Below are 15704 nucleotides of genomic sequence, written 5' to 3' on the forward strand. Positions count from 1 at the left end.
GGAGGCAGGGTACATAGCTCAAACTGGCCTTGACCTTCTGTCAGTGTTCCTGCCTCAGTTTCCAAAGTGCTGGGATTGCAGGTCCACCTGGCATGATATTTTGGTAACTTTAAAATTACAAAACAGGTCTGATACTGTGTCATGTACTTGTATTATCAACTACTTTAAATGCTGAAATACTAGCAGGGGCAAAATAATGAGACTGTTCCTGGGCTTTTAGGTCCCAGAGTCTCCTTCTGAAGGTGGTTTCTAGGTTCTTTCTGCTTTTTATTTTTGGTACTGGGTCTCGAACTCAAGAACTTATACTTGCCAAGCAGTCACTTATGCCACTGAGCTATCTCCCCAGCTGTATAGGTTCTTTCTGTACTGAGTAAAGAACAGGGCAAGACCAGTACAAAAGGTAGCAAGGTTTAACATATATTAAAGGTAAGAAAAGAAACATGCCCTACTCAGTGAGTTTGGGCCAACTAAACTAGGAAAAAAGTATACTCTGTGGGGTGAGAGTGGACCAGTGTGAAGAAAGAGCATAGTAACAGGGAGCTCAATGGCAGCTGTCCTCTTATATGTCTCACTCCTCAGGCAGAAGTCAGGTCTAGACTGTCCTATTGAAAACTTGCTCAAGTTTACCTGTGAGGAATTGAAGACATCACTCTGATGGGGTCTACATACAGGGCTTTGGGACCTGTTTATGCATGTGTTCTGGGAAATGTTAATAGGTCATGCCTACTTCCCGACCCAGTCTGCCATGCCTTTATCTCCTGACTCTGGACTTTGTCTCTTTTTTTTTTCTCATGTCAGACGGGTAATGTGCCCACGTCATAACAAGGTTTGAGGGAGGCACATCTCATGCATTGTAAGGCATGAACACCCAATCATCACGCTTATGAACCGAAGGATCTGGACTTTGTCTCAAGGAGAAAAAAAAAAGTTTTTTGATGACAAATTGGTAAATCGGAATGAGAAAAAAAGATCACCCAGAGGTTATGCTATTCATATTAGATATATAAGGCCTTTAAAATGATTGGGCATGTATGTTAATGTAAGTATATTGTAAAGGTTATTTTGTTACAGATGAAGTCTTTAAAATATTTTATAAAATTTTAGAAATTGTTCCTTTGATAAAACAAAAATATTTAAAAATTACAACATTGAAAAAACAAAGAAGAGCCAACTTTGGAAACTTCTTTCAAGACCAGTTGGAGAGGCTGTGGAGATAGCTCAGTAGGATAAGCGCTTGCCTGGCAAGAGTGAGAGCCTGAGTGCAATCCCCAGTTCTGCAAAAAAAAAAAAAAAAAAAAAAAAATCAATTGGATACTATAAAAATTCTGGATACAAATAAGGCCATAGATTTTATAAGATTATTTTCACTTATAGGCTTATACATTTAGAGCATAAATATTGCACATATTACTTTAAAATATTCAAGAATAGTTAGAGAAAATACTGTAACAAATCAGCATTAATTATTCAAGTTGGTAGTTTTATTTTTTACTTTTATGCCTCATTTTCCTGGGCAACAATCATTTATAACTTGGAATTTCCTGCCTTTGATCTTATTTTAGAGTCTGATGTCAAAATCTGTAAGTAGCATGTGATGTTAACTGAGAATGATCTAAATTGTAAAGGCAGAAATTTGATTACAATGTGATATAGTTTTAGTAAATTACAACCAGTGAGAACATGAGAATTCATAGTTGCCTAAATTTGCTTAGTGCTTGAATTATAGATCTTAAAATTCCTGGGACATGATATAGTGATGTGGAACATGCTGCTCATGCCTCATGTTAGTGACGGCCCAGTGGAAAGAACATTGAATTGGTAGTCATGAAAACCTCCCTTTTCATCTGAGCTCTATCTGCTATGATGATTTTCCATTTTGGCAAGATGCTTTAACCTTTCTGACATTGTTTCTGTATTTCGTTAGTGAAAACTATTATATGTGGGGCATGGTGTCAAATTCATTATATTAGGTAGGGAAGTACTGGCTGCTGAAGGATGGAGACCCTAAAACGCAGTGGTTCAAGCAAAAAAGAGGTTTTTTTCTTGCTCATGTAATGGTTGGGTTGTAGGTGTGCAGCTCTGCACTGTCATTAGTGGTCTGGGTTCCTGCTGGCTTGCATCTTTGGCAGTATCTTAGGGACGCTGTCCTCATGTGAATCATTTAATCAGGCTTTTCCCAAACCTGGTTGTGTTTGGGAGGACAAAAGAAGCAGGCTCCATTTGGAAATGGCACACCACTTCTGCACACACTCTGCTGTAGAGAACTCACCCACCTGGTCATACCTCCTTGTACTTACGGCTAGATATATGATGAAGCTAGTTGGGTTATGATTTTATTAATGCAGAAGAAGAAAATAGTTGCTGGAGGATGGCAAGCAGTCTCCTGTCATATTTTGAAATTGTTAACATAAAAGTATTTTGTATGCCTTATTTAAATATGTAGTGTAAATACGATTTCGTGGTCTTTTAGAGAACAATGATTAAAAATTATTTTTGGGGGCACTTGAGATTTTTAACATTTTTCATTGAAATTTCTGTATGCTCTCTCCCTTTTTATGGAGGATTCTTGGAAATGTAGATGGCAGTTAGATTTTTTTTTTTTTTTTTTCCCCTCTCAGTATTGGGGGCTAAACTCAGGGCTTTCACCCAGAGCTATATTCCCAGCACTTTTAATTCAGAGTCTGGCTAAGTTGTCCAGGTTGAGCTTGAACTAGTGATCTTCCTGCCTCAGTCCCAAATAGCTAAATTTATATCCATACACTGTCATATTCAGTGAGATTTTGAAGCAAGAGATGAAGCTACACTTGAGTATCTAGTAGGTGCCAGGATTTACTATTGGATATGAAATAAAATCTGGCGTCACATCCTAGGGAGGATGTATAGAAAGAGGTATTTGGGAACAGGAATTTGAAGGGAGGACACCAACAGACAGAAGAATAAGAAAGATAGCAATATTGGTAGAGAGAAGGTAGGTGTTTGGAAACTACCATCAGATTTTTCCTCCTGTTTTTGAGGGTCAGGACCAATCAACTAGGAGTCTAGAATATATCCTTGCGTTATAGTCTTGCTAACTTTATAAAATTGCCTGAAATTTATTATTAGAACTTTTTTCCTTTTGCAGTGCTGGGGATTCTTACATGTAGCAAGCCAGCATGCCATCACCGAACTGTGTCCCAAACCCAGTTTAGTCTTTGATGGTTTTTATCAACTTTCTGTAAGCCATCCAAATAAAGGAAACAAATTGTCAAAATATAATAGTTTTGTTGTATATGCAATTTTGCTTTCTGCAATTTCAACTGTGGTTTGCAAATATTAAATGGAAGATTTCATAGGTACACAATCTGTAAGTTTTAAGTTGTATACCATTCTGGGTAATGTGGTGAAAGCTCCTGCCCTCCTACTGTGTCCTAGTGTAGACATGAATCATCCCTTTGGCCAACATATCCACCCTCATGTTCTGTGCACTTTAAGGAGCTCCATTGGCGCAATAGGTTAGCACGTGGTACTTATACTGTGCACCAGAGCCACACACTGTGAGTCTCAGTTATCAGAGCCACAGCCTCATAGTTCCTGTGTTTAGGGTTCAGTGCTGTCTGTAGTTTTCAGCATCGGCAGGGCGTCTTGGAATGTATCTATTCCCTGAAGATAAGGAGCGACTATGATATGTGTTTAAAATCCTCAGGTTGATGTTTTTTATAGCTCAATTTGTAGGTGGTAGAAACTAAGTGTCCTAATTGATAATTGTAATAGTTGCTAAAATATTTCAAAGAAAACAAATCCTAGATTTTGTTTCTGTAAAAAAGTCTGACTAATGTGAATGAAGTACATATTTTTATCCACCTGCTGATTATACTGCTCATGTAAAGTAGTTTTAAGAATGTATTCTGTGCATCTCTACCTTCCATCCAGATTGCTACCCTTTAGTTCTTCCTGTATAGAAATTTGGTCCACAGTGCTCAAAGTCAAATGTCTTCTCTGTGATCCTCCAATACCCTCTTCGTTCCCATCCTCCATCCTCCAACTACACTATGTAATCAGTTTTGATTGCTCCCTCTGCTGGATTTCCTTAGCACTTGTACACATAATTAGATTTTCTTTTATTTTATGCCTTTCATTTGAAATTCCACATACTTTTATGATAGATGCCGTATGGTTTCATGTCCTAGGGAAACTGAGAGGGAAAGTTGAAAACCCAGTGTGCTTTATCTCTGTTCTGTTCTTTTATTATTTCTGGAGTACATTTCATTTATTTCCTTGTAAATATTCTTATGGGGCTGAAGTAGCTTGGCAGATAATATGATAATTGCTTATATTAAAAATGCTTTGATTCACGGAGAGTTTAAAAGGCCATTAAAATTCTTTCTGGTTTAGATTTAGATGAACAAAAAAGACTAGTGACAAGTTGGAGATAAATCTTTTAAAGTCAAACACTTCTTTTGTGTTATGTGATTTATGGATTATATTGTGACTAGTGTACGTTTAGTAAGAATGGCACAATAAAAATAATATATATATAATATATAATATATATATTATATATTATTAAAATATATATAATATATATTATATTATTAAAAATAATATATATATATATATATATATATATAAATTGTTTTTCTTTAATGTGTAAAATGCCAAGATGAAGTTGGGATTAAAAATGAAACAGGACACATGCTAATGTTAAAGCAAGCATGTGTACTTAAAAAAAAATTGCCCAAGAGATGTTGTTTTTGTACGTTGACAGGCAGACTGGATGTGATTAACCTTGAGATATGTCTGCTGCCTGCAAAAGACACTTGTAATTTGTAGCCCAAGGGTAGCGAATGAAGGGTGATACCAAGTCATATTGCAGTTTGGGAGTGGTTAGAGAATGCTTAATGGCATTTGTTAGGAAAGATAAGGTTGCTATAGATTTCTAAAATGTAGTCTCTACAATGTGACCCTAAGAGTAGGGCTATCTTTTCTAAGTGTAAGCACCTGCCCATCTCCTGAAGACAAGGTCATTTTTGGACAGCTCAGCTTATGTGTGCTAAAATAAGCTATTAGCCTGACTGCTTATCTTGTCCTAAATGTGAATTCCTGCATTCTATGCCTGGCTCAGAGTGCAGCTCCACATTTCTTCTGTAGTTTTATTACTGGTGACAGTTGAATAAGTCTAGTCTGTAATGTATCCATAACCATGTGGCTTCTCTTCAGCACTATAGTCTATCTTCTGTTCAGTCACATTAAGTCAGTAGAAGACTTTATCTGGACCCTGTTACCAAATTACATCTTACATGACACTTTGGCTTTTATCTAATGTTTGTTTGAAAAAGATACTTCTTTTTGCTTATTTCACTGAGAATATTGCCTATTTTATTTTTCTTTAAACTTCATATAAGCCCAAATGTGACACATTTCTTTCTGATTTGAGAGGAATGAAAACATTTTGTTTTCTTTGATAAGGGGTAGTTTTTCATTTTTTAAATAGTAAAAGATATATAATTTATATATTTATCCTGGCTTCCTATAAGTACAGCCAAAATAGGACATTAACTCTAGCAATTATATCGAGAAATTTTATAAATTAATTAAAAGTAATCATGTAAAACAAGAGGTAACAAACTACAGCCTACCTGAGGCCTGTTGTAGCAGATTTTCTCAGGACGTATTTGTGTGCGGTCGATAGCTGCTTTTGTGCTACAATGGCATATTTAAGTAATTATGGTCTGCCCTTTTAGAGAAAAAGGTTTCCAATCTGAAAGTATTAGTCAAATGATGGCATAAGTCAGTAATGTGAAACAAAGTCATTATCATTAAGTATGGCTAGTTGGCAGAGGCTAAACAAAGATATTGTATGAAAAGAATATAATCTTTAAATAGTGGAAACAGGACATTCTACATGGGAGAAAAATATATAAATAAAATTCCTTAGGAATGAGCAGATTTTGAGCTGTGGGCCATTTTGAGAATGATTTTAGCTAGATTGGAATTATCGGAATGAAAATGAAGTTAAATGGGTGGCTGTTGACTTAAAAGCTAGGCACGAGAATTGGTATTTAATCTGACAGGCAATTGAAAACCCACTATGAATTCACCAGGAAATAGTGTGGTGGAAATAGCATTTCAGGACTAGTATGCTGACAACCATTATCATGAACTGAAGTGTGGAGAGACCCAAGACTGAATAGCTACCGGAATAACTTGTCATGAATGAGGATAGAGCAGGAGGGACACGTGATACTGAAATGTCAAAAAGAGCGTGAGGGACTTGGAGACTCACTGCATTTAGAGAACGGTGTCAAAGGAAATTGCACAAAGAAAACTGAGGCAAAATGAAGTGAATTGGGAAGAATTATAAAAGATAAAATGTGTTTTCTGACATCTCCAGTCTGGAGGTGTAGAGTCCCAGGAGAGACAGCATGGAAGTGTTTGGAGATCTGGATTAGATGGAAGCTGATAAATAGCTGGGGGAGAATAGTTACAAAGGGAAGACAGTACTAGACAGACATCAGTATGGGAGCTGGAACCTGGGAGCAGGGTGGACAGATGAAGAGGGGGAGTTGATAGAGCAGTGTTTCTTGGTTATTAGAGAAGTGTTTCCTGGTGTGTAATGTATGAAAGGCTGGTTGTGTAGACGGTTAATAGGTATTTCTATAATTGTTTGAACAGATAAATTTTGTGAACTTTAGGTTATTAAACTATTTGACAGGGCCTAGAGCAGAAATTCTATTTCAGACTTGAGTAGACATCCTCAGAATTTTTTTTTCTTTTTTCTTTTCTTTTCTTTTTTTTTTTTTTAGTAAGGGTCTACAGGGTCTCACTACCCAGATCGGACTCATAGTGATCCGCTTGTGTTCAGCCTCCCAAAGGGTTAGGATTACAGGCAGGTGCCACCACGCCCAGTCTCAATTGCTATCTCAGCACACCCCAGGGGCAGGACCCGCACGGCAGGCTGGGGATCGAACCCTGGCCTCTGCATCTGCCTAAGCAGGCGCTTTAATCCACTGAGCTATTTGGCTGGCCCTCAACTTCTTTAATAATATACAACATTATTATTTTTATTTTAAACTAAGCTCTTTTCTACCAATTTTATTTTATTTTTTTAATTTTTGTACCAAGGATCTAACTTGGGACCTTTTGCTTGACAGGTAAGTGGCTGAACTATACCCCTGGACTGAACTATACCCCTGGACCTCCCCCCAACTCACCCCCAATGTACTGGGGACCGAACTCAGAACCTTGTGCTTGCCAGGCAGTTGCTTATGCTGCTGAGCTATATCCCCGGCCTTTCTCCAATTTTAGATTCACATATAACTTTCTACCTGACATCTCTGCTTGCCTATCATGCATCTAAAATCAAACTGGAATTTCTAGTCTTCCTCACAAAATGTTTCTTCTTCTCAGTTGAGAGCAAGTACATTCTTTCATTGTAGTAAAAAACCAAAAATTATGTTATGGTAGGAAATAATATAGAAAAGTTTAAATATGTAAACTGCCCAAAGGTAGTGAGATTAATAAAATTGGTCAAATTAAAAACCTTGGGCCAGTGAGGTAGCTCAGCAGACTAAGTGCCTGTTTAGGCAAGTTCAGGGACCGTGGTTTGATCTCTGACACCACATGCTACACCTGCCACTGAGTCCAGGTGTGGTGGCACACACCTGTAATCCCAGCATTGGGGAAGCTGAAGACAGGAGGATCACTAAGAGTCCAAGTTGCATAGTGAGACCTTCTACCAAATACATTAAAAAAACAAAACAAAACAAAACATAAAACCCAAAATAAACAAAAAACCTTGGAGGGGATGGGGAGAAAGCTTGGCAGTCTTAAGTGCCTGCCTGGCAAATGCAAGGGCCTGGGTTTGATCCCTGGAACCACATGCTGTGTGGACCCAAAGGCCAAGCTGGCCGCCGAAACTGGGTGTGGTGGTGCATACCTGTAATCTCATCGCTGGGGAGGCTGAGGCAGGAGGACCTCTATGAGTCTGAGCTGTGTAGTAAGATCCTGAACCAAATAAATAAGTAAATAAATAAATAAGATTTAAAAAAAAAATCCAAAAAACTTGGGAGTCATCCTTGAGTCCTTTCTTTTGTGCTGTCAAGGAATCCATGTTGTCTTTTCCTTGAAGTAGCCAGAATGTGACAACTTTTTGCTTCAAGTGATTATATTAAATTTTACCCATTACTTCGTCAGTAGCTTCCCATTTCACTTAGGGTGACTGTACCAGTGCCTTTGGTGGCTGATAGACCTTTTGTGGTCTGACTTCTCTGTCTGTTTAGCACCCTTCTCCTTTATTCTGCTCTGTGCCCTGTCTCCTCCTCCTCCTTCATATATGTCTGAAACGCTTTCTTAGATTAAGGCATTTGTGCTACCTGTTTCCTCTTCCTGTGACTTTCTTCCTCCAGATAGCTATTTCATTAGTTAGGCTAACTTCCTTCCTTTCTTCCTTGGATCTTTGTCTGAATCACAGAGTGATTCCAACTTAGCTACTTAAGGTAGAAAAAGCGCCCTTCCCCATTTGTTACCACTTTTGTCTGCTTTCCTTTTTCCTTAGCACTTATCACCTTCTAATACACTGTATTTCTTTGGTTTTGGTGATTCTTTTTATTTAAGTGAATGTCTTTTTTTTTTAGTATTGGAGATTGAACTCAGGACCTTGCGCTTCCCAGGCAGGCACTTATGCCACTGAACTATCTCCCCTACCCTTTTTATTTTATTTTAATTCTTTTGGTACAGGGTCTTGCTACAAAGTTCAGACTTGCAGTGATCCTCCTGTCTCAGTCTCCCCAGTACTGGTATTATAGGACTGTGCCACCATGCCAGGTTTCGGGGCCAGGATGGTGTGCCTGGGGATCTGGGCCCTCATAGAATGTGGTATCAGGGATCAAATTCCGGACCTTGTGCTTGTCAGGCAGGTGCTTTGACTGCTGTGTTATCTCCCCAGCCCTTTTTATTTGTTTTAAAGGGAAAAAAAAAAGTTTCAAAACAAGGCAATAAGAGGGTAACATTAGTTAATATGTTGACACTGCATTTTTAATTTTTTTAAAAAAAGAATATAAAATAATGATAATAAAAAATTAGAAATGATACAGAATTTCATTAAATGAAGTAATACAAATTCAGCAGTATTTGTTGTATTGCATATTGTATTCTTCACTTCAGTTGTTTAGATTATCAGATATATGTATGCAAAATTGGGGAAAAAGTTGTAAGAAATTAAGAGAAAAAAATTTAAGCATTAGCTGCTGCTTTCCATATATTAGCAAAAATTAACAGTATAATGATCCAAGTGATACTGCATTTTATATGCAGTATTTTTTTGTAATTTGTTGCCTCTTCCCACTCGATTGTAACCTCCATGAGTGAGTACAGAGATTTGTGTTTATTTTTTATATTGAGATAGCCCCAGCATCTAGAAACAGTGCCTAGGTACAAAATGGGCCTCTAATGAATGTTTGTTAATTGAACGTAAGGGCCAGCGAGATAGCTCAGCAGACTAAGCGCCTGCTTAGGCAAGAGCAGGGACCAGGGTTTGATCCCTGGCCCCACGTGCTATGCCACCCCTAGCCCCCGGCGCGCTAAGCCTGCCATCGAGACCTGTGTGGTGGTACACACCTGTAATCCCAGCACTGGGGGACTAGAAACAGGAGGATCACTGGGAGTGTGAGCTGTGTAGTGAGACCCTGTACCAAGTACATAAAAGAAATAAAAGAATGTAAAGCTCTTTATGGTATGATGTATGTCCTCACAGAATCCCACTAGCATTCTCCTTCTATAAAATATCCTTTTCTTAGGTTTTCCAAGGAGACACTTTGGGAAGTTTGGTTATGGTGTATTATGGAATTTAAAGGAAAAGAAAAATCTAAGAAAATTGTTATCTGCACAATTAGCAAGGTGAAGAAATGCTCAGTTAAGCTACCAACTTGGTGTGGATAGGGAAATGGTGTTCAATTTTTAGAAGAAGCTGTTTCAGTGCTATGACATGTCCAATTGAAGGAAGTACAGTTGGACATAGATCATGAAGAAGAAAGCTGGGATAAATTAGTCCTTTAAGGTAGTTTAGCTTTAGATGAAAGGGAGAAAAGTAGTTAAGGAAAGAAGTTAGAAGATGCTGCAGGTTCAGTAGAAGATGCTTCTGGTTTTGAGATCAAAAGAGCTTGGTTTTGTCCTTTGTTACTTTTATAAGGTAGCCTAGAATATTAGTCAGTTTGTGTTACAGTAATGAAGATTGAGACTGGGTGACTTTATAAAGAAGTTATTTAGCTCACAGTTTTGGAAGATAAGGACCTGCATCTGGCATTGGTCTTGCTAGCAGAGTTCTGAGGTAGCCCAGGGTGTTCCTTGTATGGCCGAGAGCCAGGGAGCATACATGTTTGTTCTTTTGGACTTTTCCTTCATATACTGGTGTTCTGTTGGGAGGGCTGCATTCTGATGACCTGATTATGTAGCTCTAATCACCTCCTAAAAACCCCACCTCTAAGTGCTGTATGTCAGTTGAGTTTCCACTCACTGAATATCAAGTGGGAATTAGATTTGAACATATGAATCCTTGGAGATTCACTGAACATACTCTAACCATGATGCTTAGTGTATTGTATTGACATAAATTTTATTTTTAAATTGTGTTGTTAAAAGTAGGTGATCTGGGGAGATGGCTCAGTAGAATAAGTGCTTCCCTGGCAAGCACAAGGGCCTGAGTTCAATCCTCTTTTTTTTTTTTTTTTTTTTGCAGAACAAAGTAGGTGATCTGCAGTACTCTACTTTTCAAAGTAGTGTACTTTGTCTGATTCAGAACAGCATGGCTAGTGGGTAAACTGAGCTCCACAGGAAGTGCTTTAAGTAGTTCCAGGACTTCACTGTTTTGGAGGACACATTCCTGCACTCCTGTGTGTGTCTGTTTTGGGAGCCCGCTGTGAACGAGAGGTGTGATAGAAATATTAAAAGTTGGTGCTAATTGCTTGCTTGCTATTTGTTTGGGAGGCAAACTGTCAGTTTTTTTTTTCAATTTATTTATTTATTTATTTATTTATGTGTGTGTGTGTGTGTGTGGCCAGCTCAGCCCACCAGGGGGCCGGCTGGCTGGCATGTGGTGCTGGGGGATTGAACCGTGGTCCCTGTGCTTTGCTAAGCTTGTTCTAAGTAGATGCTTTAGACCACTGAGCCATCTCACCAGCCCAAACTGTCAGTTTTGATGTATGAGTTTCTAGATCATTTCTGTACTTCCTGAAATAAGTTTACCTAGGTGGGTGTCATACTTGTTATTAGCAGCTGGATTAGTGTTTAAATGACAGCTTGATCAAAATAAGGCATAGTTCCATGGCAGTTTGACTTTCCCTTATAAGTTGTGATCCTTCAAAGTATTAATTTTTAGCTGAACTATGTTGTTGAATTTTTTGTTATCTTTAAAAATAAAATGGTGTAAATTAATCTTTCTGGATTGACACTTATGGGAAAAACCGGGATCTGTTGAGCATTTTAGTTGATTGTGTGACATTTGAATTCTGAAGTAGTTAAACTATGAAGATTATGCCAAGGATTATACCATAGAGCCCTATGTTTTATTTCCATTGCTGTCTTTCGGATGCATTACACTCATATTACTTGAGGAATAATTGATTTGAACTCTTAATTCAAACCAAGTGTAAGACTAATATTGCTCTTTTGTTTTGGTTACAGAAGCTGCATGCCTACATGTAAGAGAGGCAAAAATGTCAGATGATATCCGGAAAAGGTTTGATTTTCCAAATTCTCTTATCCAGTCACAGGTTAGTTCATGATTTATTTTTGCTTCTTTGTAACAAATGAATCTTTCTTTTTTTTTTGTGGGTGGTCAGTTGGATTTCTTTTTTTTAATAAATGTATTTAGTACAGGGTCTACCAGGTCTCATTACACAGATTGGACTCCTAGTGATCCTCTTGTCTTGTTTTCAGCCTCCCAAGCGCTGGGATTACAGGCATGTGTCCCCATGCCCAGTCTCATTGTTGTCTCGGAGTGACCCTGGGTTGGGGTTGGGGTTGGGGTTGGGGTCGGGCCGGCATGACACTCAAGGAATCAAGCCCCGGTCCCTGCGTCTACCTAAGCAGGTGCTTTAATTTAATCTGCTGAGCTATCTAGCCAGCCCTGGATTTCTTTTTTAATGTTATTTTTTATTCTTCTACCTATTTGAATAGAGATATATTTTACTAAAGAATTTTTATATTAGTTAATTTGAAAAAGTATATTTAAAGTAGGAGAGCAAATACTTTTGTTTAGATCATACTTCCTGGAGATGCTAAAACCTTGATTAACTAGAAGACTCCTGAATTTTTTTCCCTATAATTAATTATTTGGTTATAGATGGTTATACATCCAGAGTATGAATGATTAATATTTAAAAAGATATATGCTATTGTTGTACAACTACTAAGAATAATAGATTTTATAATAATGAGATTCAATAATTAAAATATCCTACATTAATATATGTGATCTATCTATGAAATAAGAGATTCTGGCAATTATTTTAAAGAGTGTTTCAGTAAGACAAATAGTTAAGGAGGGTTTTCTGATTAGCCATTATCTAATTAGGAGTGTTATGGCTAGCCAAGGTGCCGTGCTGGCTTATTGTCTTTTCCTTTGAAAACAAAGCTACAAAGCCAGCAGAAGCCAGCTGAAGACTGCATGATGAACAGCATCTCGGATCCCTGCAGCAGCTCACTGCGGAGGCCGGTGTGGAATTGACTTAGCTGGGCAGTGGGGAACCCTTCCATGAGGAGTAGAGCACCCTTGTGCAAGATTCCCTTCTGCCTGGCTGGGTTGGCATCGTAGCCTCCTCTTGCAGCACAGGTCCCTACTGTGAAAAACAGGATGAAGGCTTGGAGGATGCGTCCACAGTTTTATGCTTCCATGCCTGGAGTTCCTTGCTTGGTGCATCAAGAATGACTATATGTAGCTCTGCTAAATAAAGTAAAAAATGTGAATGTTTTGTTAAATGTAGAGTGTCTTTCAGCCCTATTCTGCAAAATTAAAGGAGCAGTGTAGGCTGATTTATCCTTGTGTTTTACATTTTCTGGTCAATTCCAGTCAATTTTCTGGTCAAATCTCTGATTTGTTAGATGGGTAATTGAAAATTAAATATAAGAAACTGAACCTGGTGGAAAGAAGGGGGACATATAACATTAAATTTATTTTCTTTTAGCATTTTTTCTAAATAAGGAAATATAGCTTTTTTGTTGTTGTTCCTGTTGCTTTTTATATTTATTAGGTTCTTGTGATTTGCCCTTGTTTTCTATGAATCATTTACTGCTATTTAATATTCTTTTGTAACAGCTGCTCAATTTTACCCCCATAGTACATTGATTCACACATGTTTTTTTGGTTTTTTAAGTTTTAAATGTGTGATTGGATTAATAATTGATAGCAGCAGTTGAGATGCAGTTGGGCCTGCCTACACATTGTTGACCTGGGCCATGGTTTCCTAAATGACTCTATAACAGCTCTTTTATTATCAATATCATATTTCAAAGGATAAAAGACATTGTATGTTACAGATATTAGTAAAATAATATCAAGGAAATACAGTGTCAATGAAATATGATATATGTGGAGAAGAACTCAAAATTATTTCCTGTTCCTCAGTTCTTTTATCTTTTTGATAGATGATAAGAGACAGTAAATTGAGCTCATTTTAATATTTATGTAAATGAATGACTTGTTCATAAAACTGAGATCTTTAAGCTTTGAAGTTCTAAGGCTGTCCCAGTATCAAGTGCAGTCATTGGGATGGGTGCCATGTTCGTACTTGAGCTTCTCTGAATACTTTACAAGGCTCCCAGTTATTCTTATCTCTGTCACACATGGCCCCAGATGCAGGGCAGATAGTTGCTGCATCGATGTTTCCCCAACTGTGTGGAATCACTTGCTGTTATCATCCAGTTGGCTCTCAGACTCTGCTGGGTAGTGCTGACGACTTGGGTGTGGATCTGAGGTGGTGAGAATGTTTATGTACTTTTGCAGTTAGTACTCCTAGAGATGCTGGAATTTAATTTTGGGCTCTTTGACTTAAGCAGACATAGGAAAATTTTAGATGTTTATGATATCGAAAGCTTATTAAACAGCTGAAAGCGATATAAAAATGACCAAAAATTAAAATCATAGGGCCTAAAGGAGGGAGAATGGCAGTGGTAGAGAAGAGATCTTCTGGATCAGTGGATATGGGACATAGCCATTAAATGAAATGGGGATGACTTTTTTTTTTTTTATTAAAGACATATTGAAATGTGATAGATTTCCTTTAGATGTAAAGACAATTTTAAAAACTTTTTAAATTTGTTTCATGGTTTAATATATCAAGCAGTCTTAAATGGTCTTTTAGTACTAAATGACAGCAATTTGAACTGAAAACCTGGCAGCTTTCTTAACATCAAGGACTATAGTTTGCTTATTGATCATGTGGGATGATAATGCCTATCTGAAGAGATGGTCTGAAGATTAAAAGTTAGGCATGTGGAACGCCTAATTTAGTTTCTTCTACAGAGTGTCATTTAATGTAGGAATCTCATTTACTCCCAGCTGTCTACTTGGCATATCCCTACTCATGTTAAGAAGTATTAATGTTAGTTTCCCTCATGTGCACTATTTGAAAAGAATGTTTGAAGGGAATGTGCTCATTAATTTTGTTTGCTTTTCAGGCTGTGGGTCATCTTATTGCTGCAGTCCTAAAGGAAAATGGTGCTTCAGGAAAGATCCACCAATCCACAAACCAGGTCTGTGTTTAGTTTTGTGCTTGAATTCTATTCAGATATTGCTCCAGCTAGTTCGCATATGTAATTGCCTTGTTTCAGTCATTGTTTGGCTCACCATAGGTTTCTTTTCTTTTTTTGTCTTTTTGAGATAGTGTTTCACTATGCAGTTGAGGCTGGCTTTGAACTCACTTTGTAATCCATGATGGCCTCGAACTTAAAGCAAACCTCCTGTCTCAGCATCCCAAGTGCTGGGGTTACAGGTGTGGGCTACCATGCCCTGCAGGTCCTCATAAAATTTGGATGAGAGAACTTCATTGCTTTTTATTTGTTCCTTTGTTTTCCCTTTTTTTGGTTTGCATCTTTTAGTTTTTGCTGGAGCTTGAACTACCTAGGCCTTATGCATGCTACGTATCACTCTACCACTGAGCTACAGCCCCATCCCTATAACATTTTTTAACATTTAAAATTATGACAACACACTCTAGAAATGAGGCATGGATGGTGTGAAGGAGAGTATTTTTGTGGCTACTAAGGAAGAGCAGCATGGGTCAAATGTGGAAAGGAATGCTTTAGAGAAGGTTGATGATGTTACCTCTGAGGGAGTATTTTTGGTTATCAGAGAAAGTGAACATCGTGGATGTGTTCTCATGCTTTCAGATTGGCCCCAGATGTGAGCTATATGTCTCATAGGTTCATACTGACATTCAGAGCTGAGTGCCCAGAGCTAAGGAACTGCCCAAGACCTGCAGCCTCTGGGCTCAGGCTGTTTTCTCTCTCCCTGTGCTGGTTTAGAAACTCATTCGGAATGGTACTCTGGGTGTGTTCTGTTGAACCATGTGAATGAGTGAAGCTCTCTGCTTTTCTTTCCCCGCAACAGAAATAAATGTATTTCCTTTCCCTTCCTTTTTTTTTTTTTGGTACTGGGGATTGAACTCAAGACCTTGCACTTTCCAGTCAGGCACTTACACTGCTGAGCTGTATACCTAACCCCTCACATTCTT

General features: G+C 38.0%; 1 protein-coding gene and 1 non-coding gene across 7 annotated transcripts in view; one reads left to right on the top strand and one right to left on the bottom strand.

The window, feature by feature from the left end:
• Focad (focadhesin) overlaps positions 1-15704 on the top strand; it is a 379256-nt gene that overhangs the window by 15332 nt on the left and 348220 nt on the right. For all 6 annotated transcript variants that reach the window (XM_004631729.2, XM_023715838.1, XM_023715836.1 and 3 more), the window contains 2 exons: positions 11656-11744; positions 14650-14724. In XM_004631729.2, the coding sequence (XP_004631786.1) occupies positions 11688-11744; positions 14650-14724 (132 nt within the window). In that variant the 5' untranslated portion in view covers positions 11656-11687. Of the gene's footprint in view, positions 1-11655; positions 11745-14649; positions 14725-15704 lie in introns of those variants that run through there.
• LOC111816928 lies at positions 793-897 on the bottom strand. The gene has a single exon (XR_002821235.1). It is a non-coding gene; the product is annotated as a small nucleolar RNA U13 (small nucleolar RNA).

Source organism: Octodon degus, unplaced genomic scaffold, assembly GCF_000260255.1.
Source record: "Octodon degus isolate 3935 unplaced genomic scaffold, OctDeg1.0 scaffold00044, whole genome shotgun sequence".
NCBI lineage: Eukaryota > Metazoa > Chordata > Mammalia > Rodentia > Octodontidae > Octodon > Octodon degus.